This window comes from Anopheles moucheti, chromosome 3 (genome assembly GCF_943734755.1).
Source record: "Anopheles moucheti chromosome 3, idAnoMoucSN_F20_07, whole genome shotgun sequence".
Taxonomy (NCBI): domain Eukaryota; kingdom Metazoa; phylum Arthropoda; class Insecta; order Diptera; family Culicidae; genus Anopheles; species Anopheles moucheti.
Genome location: NC_069141.1, coordinates 23069033 through 23086164, shown reverse-complemented (window position 1 = coordinate 23086164; position 17132 = coordinate 23069033). Strand labels below are relative to the sequence as shown.

At 42.8% G+C, this 17132-nt stretch overlaps 1 protein-coding gene across 2 annotated transcripts in view; it reads right to left on the bottom strand.

Moving 5' to 3' along the window:
- Positions 1 to 2073: 2073 nt before the first annotated feature.
- The window catches only part of LOC128300236 (uncharacterized), a 56827-nt gene continuing 41768 nt past the window's right edge, over positions 2074 to 17132 (bottom strand). For both annotated transcript variants that reach the window (XM_053036228.1, XM_053036229.1), the window contains 4 exons: positions 15174 to 15530; positions 5315 to 7414; positions 2759 to 2920; positions 2074 to 2644 (listed from right to left, as the gene is read on the bottom strand). In XM_053036228.1, the coding sequence (XP_052892188.1) occupies positions 2573 to 2644; positions 2759 to 2920; positions 5315 to 7414; positions 15174 to 15530 (2691 nt within the window). In that variant the 3' untranslated portion in view covers positions 2074 to 2572. The remainder of the gene's footprint in view (positions 2645 to 2758; positions 2921 to 5314; positions 7415 to 15173; positions 15531 to 17132) is intronic.

The window sequence follows — 17132 nt, the reverse complement described above, 5'->3', positions numbered from 1 at the left end:
ACCGTTGGGCGTACCGTTCCGTTTCGCGCATCTCTCGTTGTAAATGTATATACGGCAGACGGTTATCAAAATCATCCCTCCCACCAAACCCACCTCTCTTCCTCCCTCCCTCCGTGCTGTTGTGCTCTGCAATAGTAGTGTAAAAGTATAGGTGCTCGGAAGCTGGAACGCGCCAGCTGGCACTATCGGGATATACAAAATATTCCTAATTCCCCCCAAAAAATCTGGACCATATTACGTTTAGGAGGCGCCACGCACTCGGCTAGTACCATTAGTGAGCTTTTGATGAGTGTGATGTGAACATGGATGCATTTAAAAAAGACGACAAGTTCCCTCCCCATTGATGGTCAGTGTGTTTCTTGCGATTCCTTAATCAGTACTCTTCAGTTGAGGCAGTCTTTTGCAAAATAGTCGGTGTACTTGTTATCGTTTCGCGAATGCTTTCACTCTAGGTAGGTTTGTTCTTTTTTTTTCTCGGGGAGGCCAGCAGCAAAGGCAGCACACTTCTCTACCGCTCATATCTCGCTTTATCACTTTATCTTGCGTATGAACGCACACGCGATGGATGGACGTGAAACAATGATGGCTCTAGCGCACATGGCGTACGCGCAGTAATGGCGGTGATCCTTTTCAATTCCCTGGCTGTTGTTTGAGCTAGCCGTTTTTGATAAAATGATCGAAAACGTGAATCCATTTCATCTCGCTCGGTCTACCCGTGTTAGGCAGAATACACGCATTGCACGATCAGCTTCGTGTTACTGCAACAGCTTCTTGTTGGCTTCATCACTATCTCTTTGCAATTTCTTTCGTGCAATACTATTTCAGTTTGTGAATTTAACTCCCTTTACATTTTGCCGTTGCGTCGCTTCCTGCCTCCCTGCTTCCAAAGCTTCTCCTCTCTTTTAAACTATTTTTATTCTAAAACTATATAAGATAAAGATACAAATCAATTTAGTGTCAATTCTCGCTTCAGTAAAGTTCGTGTACGGTTTGTCTTATTTTGTTTGTCTGGTTTATTCGTTTTAAAAACTTCGTATAGCCTAACGACCAATCCAGCTACTAATTACCAATGTACTTATTAATGACCGTGTACTGTTCTGCGTCAATCTAAAACTCAGTTTATCTGCCTATTTATTAGCGCTTCACCGATATTTGTTGCTTTACACCGCTAACAAATATTTCAATTCCACCTCGAATGCGCTTCCCCCTGGTGATCATACTTTCCAACCGTATCTGGTGCTGGGCTTGCTTTCGATCCGAATTAATATTCGCCCGGATCATGCTTTCAATTCTTTAGCCCGGGAATGAAGTTCCATGTTTTGATGCACAACCAATCCGCTTTTTATTTCTCATTGAAACACACTTTCGCGCCATGTGGTAATCCGCGATCTTTCTACTAGCCCTACTGACGGTAATTTTACATTTTATGCCCGTCTCTCAGAAACACACACATATTTCAGCAAAAGGAACTCTTCGCAGTAGAGCCGTAAATCGTTTAAACACACACACTCTCACCCTAGGTTATGAGCTAGTAGTAAACAAAAATCGTGTCTCTAGAGACAAGCGCAAGAAAAAAATAAACAGAACAAAAAACCGCCACTACTCGGCACAGCATTCAAAAGTTTGTTTGAAATATTTTATTGATTCTCTTCTTTTTGTATAATTAAAATGAAAAAAGGAGCAAAAAGGATAAGGAAACCGCCGTTTCCTTTGCCCAACTTAACACCACACACCAGTGTAAAAGAAAATAATTATACATTCTCTTGCCGCGCATCCTAATTGCTTCCATGGAAACGGAACTGATCATTTTGAACGGTAGAGACAGTTTCCATACAAATTACTAGCAAAAAAACGGCTGCGGATACGTGCGAAACGATCACATTTGGTCGCAACCCATCTTTTCGCTCGAGAGGATCTGCATTTACTTATACTGGCATGCTAATGACGGATTTCTACAATATAAGATCGCGTTCGTTTATTTCAACGGGGGTTTTTTTCTTCTCAGCTTGTCCTAAACAACCTATCAGCCTATCAGATAATTGTAGATACAGACGAGAGTTCAAAATGTTCCAATCTTCACATGCGATAACAACATAACTTTCTATCATCGTTACATTCACCGTTGAGCTGTTTTGTTTTGTTTTTTTTTTTTGATAGCTTGCTTCGACAAGTCGTTATCGTTATCAAAACAATTAAAAAGACCATTATAAAACTAAATTTAATGCTCAAATCCATGGGTGGTGTTTTAATGTGCGAGAGAAGTAAATTTCGTAGTGTATGTTTGATTCTTCTTACGAACGATATCCTGCCTTTGTAATCGTTCCTCTTTTCGTTGCTTTTCCTAATCATAAACACATTTCACATTTTACTCTCGCTTCTTAGTTTCGTTCGTACGTTTTTTTCTCGGGTGTTGCGTAACTTATTTTCCCCCATTTTTATTTATTTCCATAAGGGTGTGTATGATTCTTTTGTGTGTGTGTGTTTTTTTATAATTATTATTATTAATAATAAGAATTATAATTAATTAATAATCAATAGATGCTGTGTCGTTTTGTTCAGCGCCAATTTGCCTTTACTCGGCTGTTACTTCTGGAGCTGCCGGTGGAGGTTGCTGAAGCTGAGCTGCCTTTTCTGGAATTTTCTCCTAGAAGTGAAAGAAACGCATAACATTTAAAAAACGCATTTAGTTCGAGCGAAGTCCTCCAGCCACGTTCAGTAGACAACAGCATGGAAAAATTTGGCGCATTTTATTAATTACCTCTTTTTTGTGCTCAGCCTCTCCATTCAGACTTTCTGTGGCGGACGTTTCGTGGACACCATTCTGACCATTTTCAACCGTTCCGTTTTCGGTCGTGCCGTTTTCAGTTTTGCCATTTTCGGTCGTGCCATTGGTGGTTCCGTGCTCCACTGTTCCATTCTGCTGCTTGGTGGCGGGCGCATTTGCATACACGCGAAGCGATGGACCATCGTTCAGGCAGGTTCGTGATTCAGTGCGGCCGAAGTACAGGAACGCGCGGCATAAAGGGATGAAAAGCGGTGACAGGACGGCCACGCGCCATGGGTGCATTCGAAGAGACAGGAGCGCGGAAAAATTTGGAAATTCGCGACAGCGATAGAGGTGAATAGAACAGAGAAATGGACAGAAATAGAGAATGGATAGAGAGAAAGAGAGAGAAAGAGAAAACGAAAACATGTGTAAATATTAACAAATATATACAATTATTTGACGGTTGAAACCACTGCGGGAGACAACTGTCCGAGGGGGAACAAACGGCAGCATAATTTTACAATAAAATGTAACTTGAAGCACACACCAAAATCCATACATTTTAACAGATTAGTAAACGCGCTATTCGTGAACCACTGTTCACACTGGTGTGAGTTTAGAAAATAGCATGAAATAATGTAAGTACAAACAGTAGACAACAATTTGTATGGTCTGTACTTCGGGCATTCCAGTTTTGAAGATCACGATGAATGGCTAAGAGTACATTAACAATACAAAATACCTTCCCCTTTCCCCCCTAGCAATGCGTATGCGCCAAGTCATGAGCAATTGATGAATATAACGCCATCAGCATATGATGAACTAAACTATTCGAGAACGATGAGACAAACAGATACAAAATATGCTTTATTTTACATGCTTACACCGTTCAATGTGTATGTTTTAGCTACAGCTAAATGTGCGTCGAGAGATACGCAAAGCAAGCAGCTAAGAAATGTGCGCTACATGCCGGACAATGCCGCTACATATGAACAAACATGTTTGGCAGATGATTCCAACTACGGGGGGCTATGGAGAGGGTCTCGTAAAGAGAACGGTAGATGGAAATTAAGTTATCCATGAGGACCAGTTTTCCACATTCGCTCTTGTTTTGTAGCAGCCCCATTGCTTTGGAAGTAGCACGATTGATTAGTTATAATTTTTTTTGTGGTTACCTATTTACTGAAATCTTATCTCATAGCGCGATATGATCCTTTGCAACGCAGAATATGTATAGAACAACACTAACGTGTACACCACAGACATTCACAAAACGACGAGACCTCAGTTTTTACACACAAAAAAACAAAGGGTATGATTGATTCTAACTTAATTGGAAGAGAACGATTTGCCACCACGTAATCTTCTTCAATTTGCGATAGACAGCCGGATGCGAATCAAGAACAGAACCGAAAGAATAAATAAAACGTATCAATAGAATTGAGAAAACCCATCAACCCATCAACTGGAAAGATAACAATCAATAGAAAAGAAAACCAAAAGCTACGTTCCTAGAGTATAAAACCAAACTTAGAGCAAGCAATAGCAATCATTCAATTCTGTTATGAATTCAATGTTGCACTCTATCTTCACTATCGAAAGAGTCCCTCATATCTACAGACAATAAATATTTTATAATTTATGTATGTATGAATCGAAATAAATAAATTAAATAATTTAAACCACTTGGTAGCGCTATCTCACTTAACAACAGTTACATATGTTTCAACTTATATCAAATATAAATATTCATAAATATCCCACTTCCAGTAAATCCTAATACCGACACCGGATGATATTAATAAATGTTAAACAAAACAAAACCAAAAATAATTTGATGCAAAACTGTTAGAGTAGTAAAAATAATCAATTAAAAAACAATGCACACGTAAATAATGGTTGTCTCACAAAACACAAACGATAACACGACATTATCAACGAAAGTGAAGCAGCGCAAATGGTTAACGAAACAAAAATAACTTCATAAAAAAGATCAAAACCGAAATCAGGTAACAGAACTAGAGGGACAGCAAAAGAAAACAGGAAAAACAAACAGATATCGAAAAGATGGCGCCAACGAAAACAAGAACAGAAACAAAGTTAAAAATCAACTGCACTTGGATGGTAGTAGCGATTTGTTTTGCCCTTTCCGTTGGACCACCATCGATTGGCATGTTACTGAACTTGTAGGAAATCTGCTCACACAGCGTATGTGGGTGTTACGATATGTAATGCAAATGTGTATACGTGTGTTGTTCGTGATGTAGTGTTGTGTATGTCGCACGGTTTTGTTTCGATAGACAAAAATAAAGGAAGGAAAAGAAGAACAGACAAACAGACAAACAAACAAACAAACAAACAAACAATCAAACAATCAAACAAAGCAATCTAAACAAACAATGAAGCAACGAAAGGTTGCTTTTACGTTTGCTTCTCGTTCCTAGGCATGGGAGTAGGATGGTAAGATGGGCTGTTGCTGTAGTTGTAGTAGTAGTGTTGTGGATTCGCTAACAGAGAGAAGAAGAGTGAGTGTGAAAGATTATTCACCTTTTGCGCGACAGTTTCCTCAACTTCTGCCGGTACGTCTACCGGGGGCGCATCAAGAGCGTCCGCGGTTGTTTCTGTCTCTGCCGTCGCCGCCTTGGTTGCTGCCAATGTGTCCTGCTGCGCATCAGCCGACTCTGCACTTGCCACCGTTTCATCCTTCTTCTCTTCGCTACTACTAGCATCCACGACCGGGACGGATTCCTTTGCGTTTTCATTGCGCTTTTCCGCTGACACTTCGACCGCCGCCGCCGCCGCCGTCGCCACCGCCACTGCCGTAACTTGACTATCAACCGAATGCTGCTTGGCTACTTCTACTTCTGCTGCTGGAAGGGAGGATGGGATGGAAGAGCTGATAGGATCGTCACCCGTAGATGATGGTGCAGGTGGAGGCGACAGTAGATCAGCGGCAGACTCTGCTTCCGATACCGGGTTGACCACTTGTTGCTCGGGATTAGCGACCGCCGTGGGAGACTCTGGTGGTGGTGGCAAGCTGACATCACTCTGTGACAAGGTCGGAGGCGACGGAAGCGATTCGAGACTGTTCTGTGGCAGAGGGGAGGAAATATCGACCGACAGCACACTGGTATCCTGTTGCTTTAGCTCGCCGGCATCCAGCTCCATCGGAACAGCAGCAGCGATCGTTGGCAGCGGCGATGGCAGAGAATCGGGCACCGTTTCCTCATCATCTACGGCCGGTGGTGGCGGTGGCGGGGGCAGATCATCAATGTTGTTACTGATTTCATCGACTGCCTCGGCCTCAGGCAACGGGACGGCCGCGAGTTCCGCCGTCAGTTGAACGGATGGTTCACTTTCGACCACCTGCTCTGCGGGTGCAGCAGCCGTATTGTGCGAAACGTCGCCACTTTCAATTTTATCAACTGCTTGTTCAAGAATTTCTCCCACCGCCTTTGAAACCGTCTCCTTAATCTCTTCAGTTACGGAAGATTGTACCGACTCCGGCACCACAGCTGCCGAAACCTCACCGACCTTTGCCGAAACAACGGATTCCTCCTCAACAACGGTCGTCGGTTGCGCTTCCGGAACCGTTACGGATGGCAACGGTGCCTGTATTTGCTCTGCGACAGAAGCAACCATTGCGGGCTCCACCTCCTTAGCTTCGACAGTGGAAGATGACGTTTCGAGTGGACTGACATCCCCCACAACGGTCGCACCATGACTCTCAACAGACTGTGCCACTACTTCGGCGGAACCTTCAACAGGGGCAACGACGACGGGTGGGCTCTGAGTCTCGTTCGACTGGCCCACGTCAGACGGAACCGAAACTACCGCTGACGGATTCTCGTCCGACGACGGTACGTCATTCGTCACCTGTGACAGTGAAGCCTCAACGAACACCATCACCTGGGAGGGTGGAGGAATGGAGGGCAGTGGAGGTGGAGGCGTACTGTCACCACAGTCTACAATCTTTTCAGATTCGCTAACAACGTTCTCGGTCAGGGTGATGGGAGTAGTAGTAGTAGTGGTAGTAGTACTATTTTCGAGATTGGTAGTATTGGAAGGAGTAGAAGTAGCAGCAACTTCGCTCTCTACTGACGGTTCAGGTTTGTTTTCTACCTTAACATCAGAACTACTGGTAGTGGTAGTAGTACTAGTAGGAGGAGTAGAAGTGTTTACCTCAACGGCGGCGGCCGATTCAACCACTTTCTCGTCGATCGGGGCAGCAGCGGTGGTGGTTGTTTCCGGTTCCGGTTTCTCTTCTTGTGCCAACGGGACGCTTGGTTCTTCTACCACCACGGGTGCTACCTCCTTCGGCTCCACCTTTGGTTCCGCAGCAGCAGGGACAGCGGCAGCAGCGACCGTTTCTTGAGCCGCCTCAACTGCCGGTTCCTCTACTTTGGTGGTGTCAACGGCGGGAGCGGGAGCGGGAGCGGGAGCGGTGGTGGTGGTCACATCAGCAGCTGGGGCAGCAGCGGCAGCAGCAGCAGTAGCATCGGTAGTTGCTGCGGTGGTAGTAGAAACTTCGGGGGCAGCGGCCACAACGGATTCCGCTTTCGTTTCACTCGTACCGGCTTCAACAGTGGTGGATGCGGCTTCTTGAGCTACAGCAGCGGTACCGGCGACAACAGCATCCTCAGTGGGCTTTAATGAAAGATTCGTAGAAGACAAAAAAGAAAACAAATTAACGTAAAGCATTATACACACGGCACTGTATCATTCATAACAAAAGTAATTAGGGAATTCAATCCGCCCAAATTCCCGTTGCAATATTCCACAGCACAAGAACATATTTCATATGGAAATCCATATTGCACGAACAACTGCGGGCTCACTCCGGTTGACTCGTATCGTAACACTACACCATCAAACGCTATTCACCTTAACACCACCCATCGTGAAGTATAAGATCAGTAGACAAACAACTAAAACGATCACTATTGCTGGTAGAATTTTGGTGAGCTTTCAGCAGTTTTCTTTGCAAGAACAAAGAAAACTGAACCAGCGTTAAACGAAAACACTTCTTGACGACCAAACGAAGAAGCACTAAATGAAAATCCTTCCAAGATTGCACTTCCAATCCGATGTGCTTCTACTGTTGGTGCACGCGCCGTTGTAGCTCGCAGTTACAACTTTAAAACTTGATCCACTGAATGAAGAACAGTTCCAGACAACGGCGATAGAGGTTGTGCGCACTCTGTACACACGGTAGTTTAAAATGTTTTCCCGCACGATGACCGTTCCCGGCAGAAGCTTTGGCTAAAACTGAACCACCGCAACGCAATACAATTTAATTTATATATCCCTCCTGTGCGTCTCCTTTGAGTCGACCAAGCGGCGCGCTCTCGACGTCTTCGACGGAAGACACATATGTACGTGCGGCGACACATACACTCAAGATATATCTCGCTTTCGCATTCACCCCTAACGCACTCCGGTTCTGGCTTCGCAGACAATCTATACGCCTAGCTCCGTTACACTAACATAGACCCGCTGACGAAAAAGCTGACCTAGGAAATACCGCATACCAAGTCCACACTGTGTGCGCGCCCCCGTCTGACGGGGAGGTGGTGGATGGTGGAGATCACTACTTCCCCCTCCCACCGGCTGTTGGCCAGAGCTAATGATCCTACAACGATTTTGAGCACCCACACACATGTGTGAGCAAACACCTCCACTAAACACACACTCACATCCCCATATGCATTCGAAAGGATGGCGGCGGCAGCCGATAGTTGAGTAGAACCGCTTTTGGCGTGATGGTGTAGGGAAAATAGTAAAAGTGACACACCACACTGCTGAGCGTCACCAGCGGGAAGAGAGGAAAAAATAGGATGGGAATTGCAATGAGGAAAGCGTCGTACGTGTGTCGAGTTCCACCGTAACCATCCCCATTTTCCCGGCGCACGGAAGAACCCCAGGCTCATCAAGTGGACGTCAATGGTTCTTTGCAGCATCCGGGCGGATGTCGTGTTAAGGCAGGGGAAGGGGACACGACTCGGGGATGATATTTCGCTTCAGCTCATTCAGTTTGCGCAGGTTTCCGCGGATGGAAAAGCGACGCGCAGCAGAAGAGTTGCTGTGCGAAGAGAGTAAGAGAGTGAGTTGGTGGCAAAACTTGGCGCGGTTGTTGGCACAACCGATCCGGCTGAACAGCATTGCGTGTGTGGGACGATCGTAACGTGGCATGCATACAAGCCAAAGGGTACTGAAGCGAAGAACTTGAGAAAAATTCTTTATTCACTTCGGGGTAAGGCAGGCACAAATGGCCGTTACATTAGGTTGACAATCTTTCCACGGGGTTCTTTCGCCGTATTAATCACACACCGTTGATCGTTCCTCGCACCACCAACAATGAGCTCGTAAACGAAAAATTGTAACATTTTACACAGAGAAAGTCTGCAAATCGCCCAATCACTTAGCAAACGAACTTAATGAGATTAGTGCAAGGTAAACGTATAGCGCGTCCCACACACAACACACAACCCGCGAGACGTAATAAATGATGAAATAATAGCAAAACGTTAAAGTCATCAAGTATCTCCCGGCATCGTTCTGCAGTGGAAAAGCCCCTTATCCAGAGCATTCCATCTGCACCTTTGGCCGTGTCGTCGCAGGCAAACCGTTTCCTTGTTTGTTGTGTTCGAAGAAGGAAACGGATTTCGCCCACCATCGTAAAGCTGGAAACGAAAAATCAGCCACGAAGAACCACCACCACCGCACGGGGGAAATAAAGTGGATGCAAAAATCAACAATAAATCAGACCCCTTTCTGATGGCGTGCGCGCATAAAACACCGGACGACTACCGGCAGTGGCATTGGCATGAGAGCGACACACAACCATATTTACATGCTCTTCATTTTCAATTAAACATACCTTCACCACACTCCAAGCTGGAACAACGCATGAACCAACGGGACCGTTCCGTTCTTTTCCAACGGCTGAAAGATAAAACTTGTCAGTGCTTCCAGTCAAAGCGCAACACACGTGGGTGCTAGTTTTCACAGCAAACGGAACACTCCCCTATCGATCTTAAGCAGAGCTCCTGGTAAGTTGCCTTTTCCAAACTTTCGAACTCATAACTATCTGTCATATTTAATACTTTTTGTTATTTATATATGCACAAAAAATAGAAACTGCATTGGTTGGGTATAACCTTCGTACACCCAAGTCGCACAGATTCACAAACGTCAAACACAATATCCCGGGGGGGTGCCATGTGTAAAAGAAGCTAAGTAAAGAGATACCTGCAAAACCACCTCACATTCCACAGGCAGAGCAGCGCACGATGCAATCGCAGCCCGCCGGAACACGGGTGATATTGCAGGAGAATGGTTTATGGCTTCCGAAATGAAGCAGTGCAGCAACGCATAAAACAAGAGCTTTTCGTAGAGCCATGGCTAAAATCAATCAGCCGTAAAGCTATTGCGTTGCAGCTTTACACCGGAGCGTCTATACGTTCCAATACGTACATTGACACGGGTCTTAAGGAGAGTATTGAATCGAGTGTGGAGATGCATTCGGATGCCAACACTATCTTGCCAGCTATGTCTTGCGGGTTGGCCACCAACAGTCCGGCGACAGAAGACAAATGCAATTTTCTGACCATACGACAGGAATTTGACACCGTTTAATTGGATAGACATGGGTGATAATGGCAACATCGTATCGATGGATCTCCTACAAGACAAAATCTAGCTGATGAAATAATTTTGTTAGGATTAGTATGTTACTGGTACACTCTCTTCACTACTATCTTCTTGTCTGCATATTCCATATTTATGCAATGCTTCTATCCATCTCTTTACTTACCAATAATTGGTAAATTCTCTGCATGAAGATGAGATTTTTCCTATTTGATGAACGCACTATCTAATCAAAAAGGAACTCTTTGCCTATCCATCCTCACATCTCAAATGATAAGAGCGTATGGTATATTTCTTCGTTTGAAGATTATCAATATGATTGGTTAGATAGATAAGGATTTTTCTCTTTCTCATTCATCATCGCCACAGGAAACCCCTCCGCATCGCTGCAGGCAAACAGTTGATCGTAAATAAACACACACATTAGCAATAAAATTCTCTTGCCTTCCTTTACAATGAACCCAAAATATGTGTCCACTCCTACGACGAAAAAGAAACGGTCCTCAAAATGAAACAAGTTGATTGCCTAAATAGTCTGTAAAGAGTGGGTTTTTCTGAACGACTTCCTCGAACTAGCAAGAAATGTTACTAATTTTGGGCAGAAAGGAACGAAACTGAACATGCACCGCGTTTGCTATTGCAGTGCTGTTCAGAAAAAAAAAACAAAATATACAGTTTTTACGTCATTCCCCTTTATGGCGTGTGTCTGGCAACAATGATTAGTTCAATACACATTAAGCCGTAGCTTTTTGCTTAGTAAAAGTTACAAAATTTCATAGTTTACTCTTGACAAAACATAAAAGCACGACATTTTTGTTGACAATATTTCAGGGTGAAATAGTGATACAATTTCTCCAAAAATATCTCCTTCTCTCACCAACCCAACCACCCACCACCCCACCCGTATCGATTCCGTATTCTAATATTGGAGAACAAGGACAAAGCGGTATGACGCTGTCAAATTTGCAATATTTTTTTACTAAAATAAACAAAACGTAGTACCCACCCTCCTCCAACCCCCGAAATGTGGAATTTTCGGTTGTTGTTTATTTTGTTCCGGCGCGATACAAACGGAACGGAACGCCATCCGCAATAGTACAGAGCATTTCTGCTTAAATTAAGCGACGGATAAATATGCGTCAGCAAAAGAAAAATATATTACAATCGCAACCAGACCCATCAGCTTCCTTGTGCCAACTGCATTCATTCAGCCAGCCTCTCATTACAAACAGCAGATGGTAATAGAGACGTACGTCATTGCATTATGAACATTTTCCGATCAGCAACATACTCCAAACGCCATCTTAGTAAATCTACATTAACTTCATTACATTATATTTTTATTTTGTAACATTTTAGTCGTCTTTTTTCATGTTTGTTCTTCATCCGGTTTGTCCGGATTATGTTTCACATTATCGCTCATATTGGAAACAATATGCCATCGTATCGACTGTTTACTCGAGCATACACACAACACATTCGTTTCACCCTCTTTGTGCAGTTCTCTAGCCAAGTGGTTGGTTAATATAACACACTCCCCTTCTCTTCTGCTTTAAGAACGAGTTTAATGTTGGGACTGAGTCATCGAATATTTTTCACCATTCTTGTCCTGTTTACTTCCGTCCAATCGTGCCTAACACAACGACTCGCATCTAAACCCTATTTTATATTTATCCAACACGACGGCAAACGCCCATACAAATACTGACACAAGTGAGGCGCAGACCATACGTTACCAACGCTTTAAACCACCCCTGCCTGCGTTCGAATGCAAAGGATCTAGATTTGATTTGCAAAAATTAAATACTTGCAGAAACAAACCCTTCTTAAACTCAACCCTAACGGGGTATGTTTCGTCAACCCCAACAACGACGTATAACGTCAGCTTTAAAATGAATAAAAGACTAGCTTCCTATCGATCTCCTGGTTGCGGCGTAGTACAATATTTAACGATAAGCACAATAAACGTTTTCAACGGATAGGTAGTTCTTGAAAATTCTTGATTTTGGTCGCAATACAAAGTGTCGACTTAATTTCGGCATCAATGCTCCACTCATCACATGTGGTCACAAACGCCAAAATGCATTTGTTTTGCTTTCACATCTTCATGCATTCCAAATTAATCCACTTATTTATTACTCACAGGTGCTGCGCCTCATGAACGATTTAGCTACGATTCTTTTTATTTCCTAAACGATGAATGATATTAACTGAATTGCTGTATTATGACAGGCGTTATTTGATTCAAAAACTATTAATTGTCTACTTCCAACTTCCAAGATTCAAATGTTCTCCAAATGTTTGACCTTACCGAAGATTGTAATGATGAAATCGAAAATTACACATCTTTACCAGAATGTTCAAAATAGATTAAAAAATAGACTACATGTGCATTTAAATTCCTCACTCCTGAAGATGCCGCCTATTGCTTTGGCGTAAATTACATGAACAGAAAATTCTTCCTTCATTACGATAGTCGTCCATCTGTCAACACTAAACCAGGGTAAAATGTGATTAACGAACACTCATGTGCTTATGACAGGCGTCGAAAGAAACAAACCTGCGGCGCAGCGTTAGTTTCTGCAACAGCTGATTTTGCGCAATTTACTGACCTTGACCATCGAAGAAGAAAAAATAACAGAATTAAACGCAAACTACGTACTATTTATTTCGAGTCCAAAACAGACGTGTTTCGTTGTTGCTGCTGTTCTAAAGAAACATCGGAATCTTTGAAATGAGGATTTTTTTTGCAAACTAATGTGAATATGTGGTAGCGTCTCTGTTTTAAAGCAACATAAATTTTCAAATTCATAGTTCCCTTAATAATATAATTAATAAAACTATAAACGATGTTCACCACACACGTCAAACGTTTGAAAGAAAATGTTTCTCAAAATTGAAAGATCCAAGAAAACACGCACACATGTCGATAAATAGTAAAACATTTAATGACCGCGCAGCGCACGCGACCAAAAAACGTCGTACAGTTATTGGTCTATCATTTTCCGGTTGGGCCACCGGGTAAATGTGTTTTCCGAAATTTCCATCCATCCGTTCAGTGCCTGTCGTGCACTCAATGTCCGGGCGGTTTATCGCGCGCGGGGCGTGTTTTGTGCAATGCGCGATTTTCGAAAATAGAATCTCAACAGCAGAAGAAGCTCAACTACTTACGGACAAATTGAATTTTTGGAAGGCGATAGCAGATGGCGCATTAGACCTAGGCGATGGTGCTAATCACCCAAGGCAGTGCTGCGGAAAAAGATCACATTTTGTGTGATCATCGTAAATTTACTGGCGGTCAAGGATAACGTTACGTTTCGGTTGATTTCTATTTCACTTTTGAATTAAATGAACGCTAAAACATTTTCAAAATTCGTTTGTGATGTACTACAGAACCGTTGTTGAGCAATGTTCAGCGCACAGATCGATCGAGAACGGTTCTTGCAACACTGCAAAGTCTAATCGGTTTGGCAATTCTATTTCATTTACGATAAACGATTCGGGATTTGATGATAACCCTGATTCCTGACGAACCATCATTCATATACAGATTTCATCTCATCATGTCAAGAGTTTTTAAGATTTCGTAAAAAGTTTCGTTTTTTTTTTCATTCTCAGCGTTTACGATCACAACAAAACGTTCGAATTCAACCTTCGTCTAATGTTTTGCGGGAGAAATCTGTTTGCGTTTGAAAAAACAAAACACATAACACTCGAGCATTTTGTTCGTTAAAATCCTTGAAATGCAGGAACGCATGCTACCAAAACCACCCGGGGAATGTAAAGAAGAAAAGTGAAAACAGCATACATAGAGCGGTTCATTGAAACGATGTAGGAAATGATGTCGTTTTGAAAAAGCGACAGCGCCACACACATGTGCGCCCCGGCATAATATTTACCTCCCAATTTTGTGCGGGAAGAAAAACATTCTTGACACTGAACTTCTTTACCGTGGCATTTTGCGTTGGCCGACGACAACCGAGCGAAAAGAATACAGGAGCGTACGTATGCTAGTGCTGATCGCAGCTTGTTTACCAACCAATAAGAATGCGTACGGTTGAAAATAATGTAAATATGATTTATTCGATAGCACTCGTGCAGGAAAAAAGGTAAGTGTCTTCCCCCGCTATTAGTTTATTGCGATAGAGCAAATAACGATAATATCAAAACAATACACTTTATAAAACAAAAAGTTTGCAGGCGTGTGTCTCGTGATGTGAATGTTACCGCTGATGGTAACTATATTGCTAAAAACACACGACAAACATCAGTAACTAACAACTTTGTCAGATTATTGAATTTTTGGCTTCTTGCCAATTAATTCTACCACATTTTAAATGCGCTTCTCTATCATTTGTGGCGCGATCATCCACATCAACGCTAAATGTAGATGGTGGAGATGGCGTTGACGATGCGTGAAATTAAAAAAAGTGACTATAAACTCATAACCGATCTGATTTCATCGGACTATTTACGATTCAAAGTATTACAGTTTTTATAATAAACGATTCTATGAATTATTTGTTATGCTGGAATTAAATTGTAAAGTTATATAAGTTGAGAGCTGATCACGATGAAATATTGCCAAGCTAAACGATCTACGCAACTGAAAATTGCATAACATGATGAATTATGGTAACGTTTTCAACAAAAAAAAACACATCAAATAAACCACGTACAAAAAAAATTGATTGCTTCCCAGAGTTAGTTCATCCCGGACAGTTACACATTTCGTTACCGAAAGGACATCACTTACCTCTTCGGGAACTTTCTCGCATTCACCATTAACTCGCTCCTCGTCCTTCTCCTTTTTGGCCGGTTTCTGTTTGTCCTTTTTGCTGAACGACAGATTGCGGAAGGACCACTTCTTCTTCGGTTTCTTCGGCTTCTTGCTGGCCTCATCTGCCGCTGCTGGCGCTTTGCTATCGTTTAGTGATTCATCGTTGCTGCCATTTTCGAGCGTTTTATTATTCGCATCCGAATCGCCTTCCGAGGTTGGGGATACGGCGGCCACACTGGTATCGCCACCGCCACCATCGCCACCCTCTTTGTTGGTCTTTTCTGTTGTGGAGTCCTTTTCATTTTCGGCCGCATCGGTTTCCACTTTCGTTTCCTGCCGTTGTGTTGTACCGATACACCAAATTCCGTCCAGGGTGTAAGTAGCGGGATGTCATACGGGAGCCAAAGGACCACACAAAACATAACACGCATCAGACATACAGAACGAAAACATTCCCAAATGGTGGTTCGGTGTGGTGTGTGGAACGCACGATGATTATGAATTAGTATGTGTGGCGAATGCGATGCAGGGTAACGTATGGGGGACGCAAACGTCATGGAGAGAGAAGAAAAAGATTGGAAAACAAATTATTAGTAAGGGATGAATTTATGTGAAGTGACAGAATCATTCGTTGTATTATAACTATATTATACGGTTTAACGCTATGTAGTAAATTTGAATCTGTTATACATTCATATTGCACTGGACTCAATATACAATATGATTTGGATATTATTTGCACCGCATTTCGTTAATAATTATTTAGGTAATTGTTTCATGCTACTTAAAACAACAAGTTGACTGTGAAAATGGTTGAATAATAATGATAAAAGAAGGTTTATTCCATTTTGTTATACAACACGATCATTCGTCCGTTCGATTGAAGCACGCAATGTGGTTCATTTCTGTTATGCGCCTAAAAGTATGCAATTCTCTGTGCAGTCTTTTTGAACGACGGCATGCGTTACATTCCGTAACGCGTTCATCCAGCAAACGCAGAACACGGTTTGGCAGAATTTTAATGACGAATGCCGTGATAACCTTACAGCCCCCTCTGGCACACAATTCATGGGGATGCAAACAATCGAGACAAGCAAAAAATTCTTCTTCCGGTGCAAATTTAATGAAGAATTTTGCTAATTACACTACTGCGAAAACGTTTGCAGATTACTCCCGAGTATTTTGTCAAGCACGACCGGAGCAGCACGTTGATAACCGTTGATAACATTCTGCAGCTCAGATCGAAAATAGAACTCAGATGCTTTTACAAATACTCATTATTGTGCTATTTGGTGATACTACATACAAACTATATTTGGGCGCCACTCGGCTATCAGTACCAACCATTTCATTGAAACTAATTATAGTTTGTTTAAAGCATAGGATTGAGAGAAATATAACAAACTTTCGTAACCAAATGCGAAGAAACCTTTTGCGTGATAAAGGAAACACATCAACTGTCGCTGATAGGTTTCATCATTATCGCTTTTTGTTGAATGTTGTTGATAATCCTTACGGCTCACTTCATAAAGGGAAATTATTTACAAAACCTCTTTCCCACTCGGTCGAATCATGGGCACTGATAACTCTGGACACGGGATGAATCACTGGCAATCGGCGTGGGCAGATGCAAACGACGCAAAATACTAATTGCTTCAATCGTCTTCCTTTCTACCCACAGGGGCAAGCATTTCCAGCTTGAAAGCCGCTATCACGCTTCGGCTGGTCTGGTCCGGAACATAACCTCATCCCACAGTGTAATAGACAACAGTTGTTACCTTATCTTGCGCCACCAGTCTAGACCAGCAGCAAGTCGCAGTAGACAACACCGTGCCCTGAGTGCATAACCTTTCGCACAAATCAACAAACCGAACTACGATCGTGAGTAGGCTGCTGCTCCCCGGTGCAGGAGGAAAAGAATTATGATCATGCACC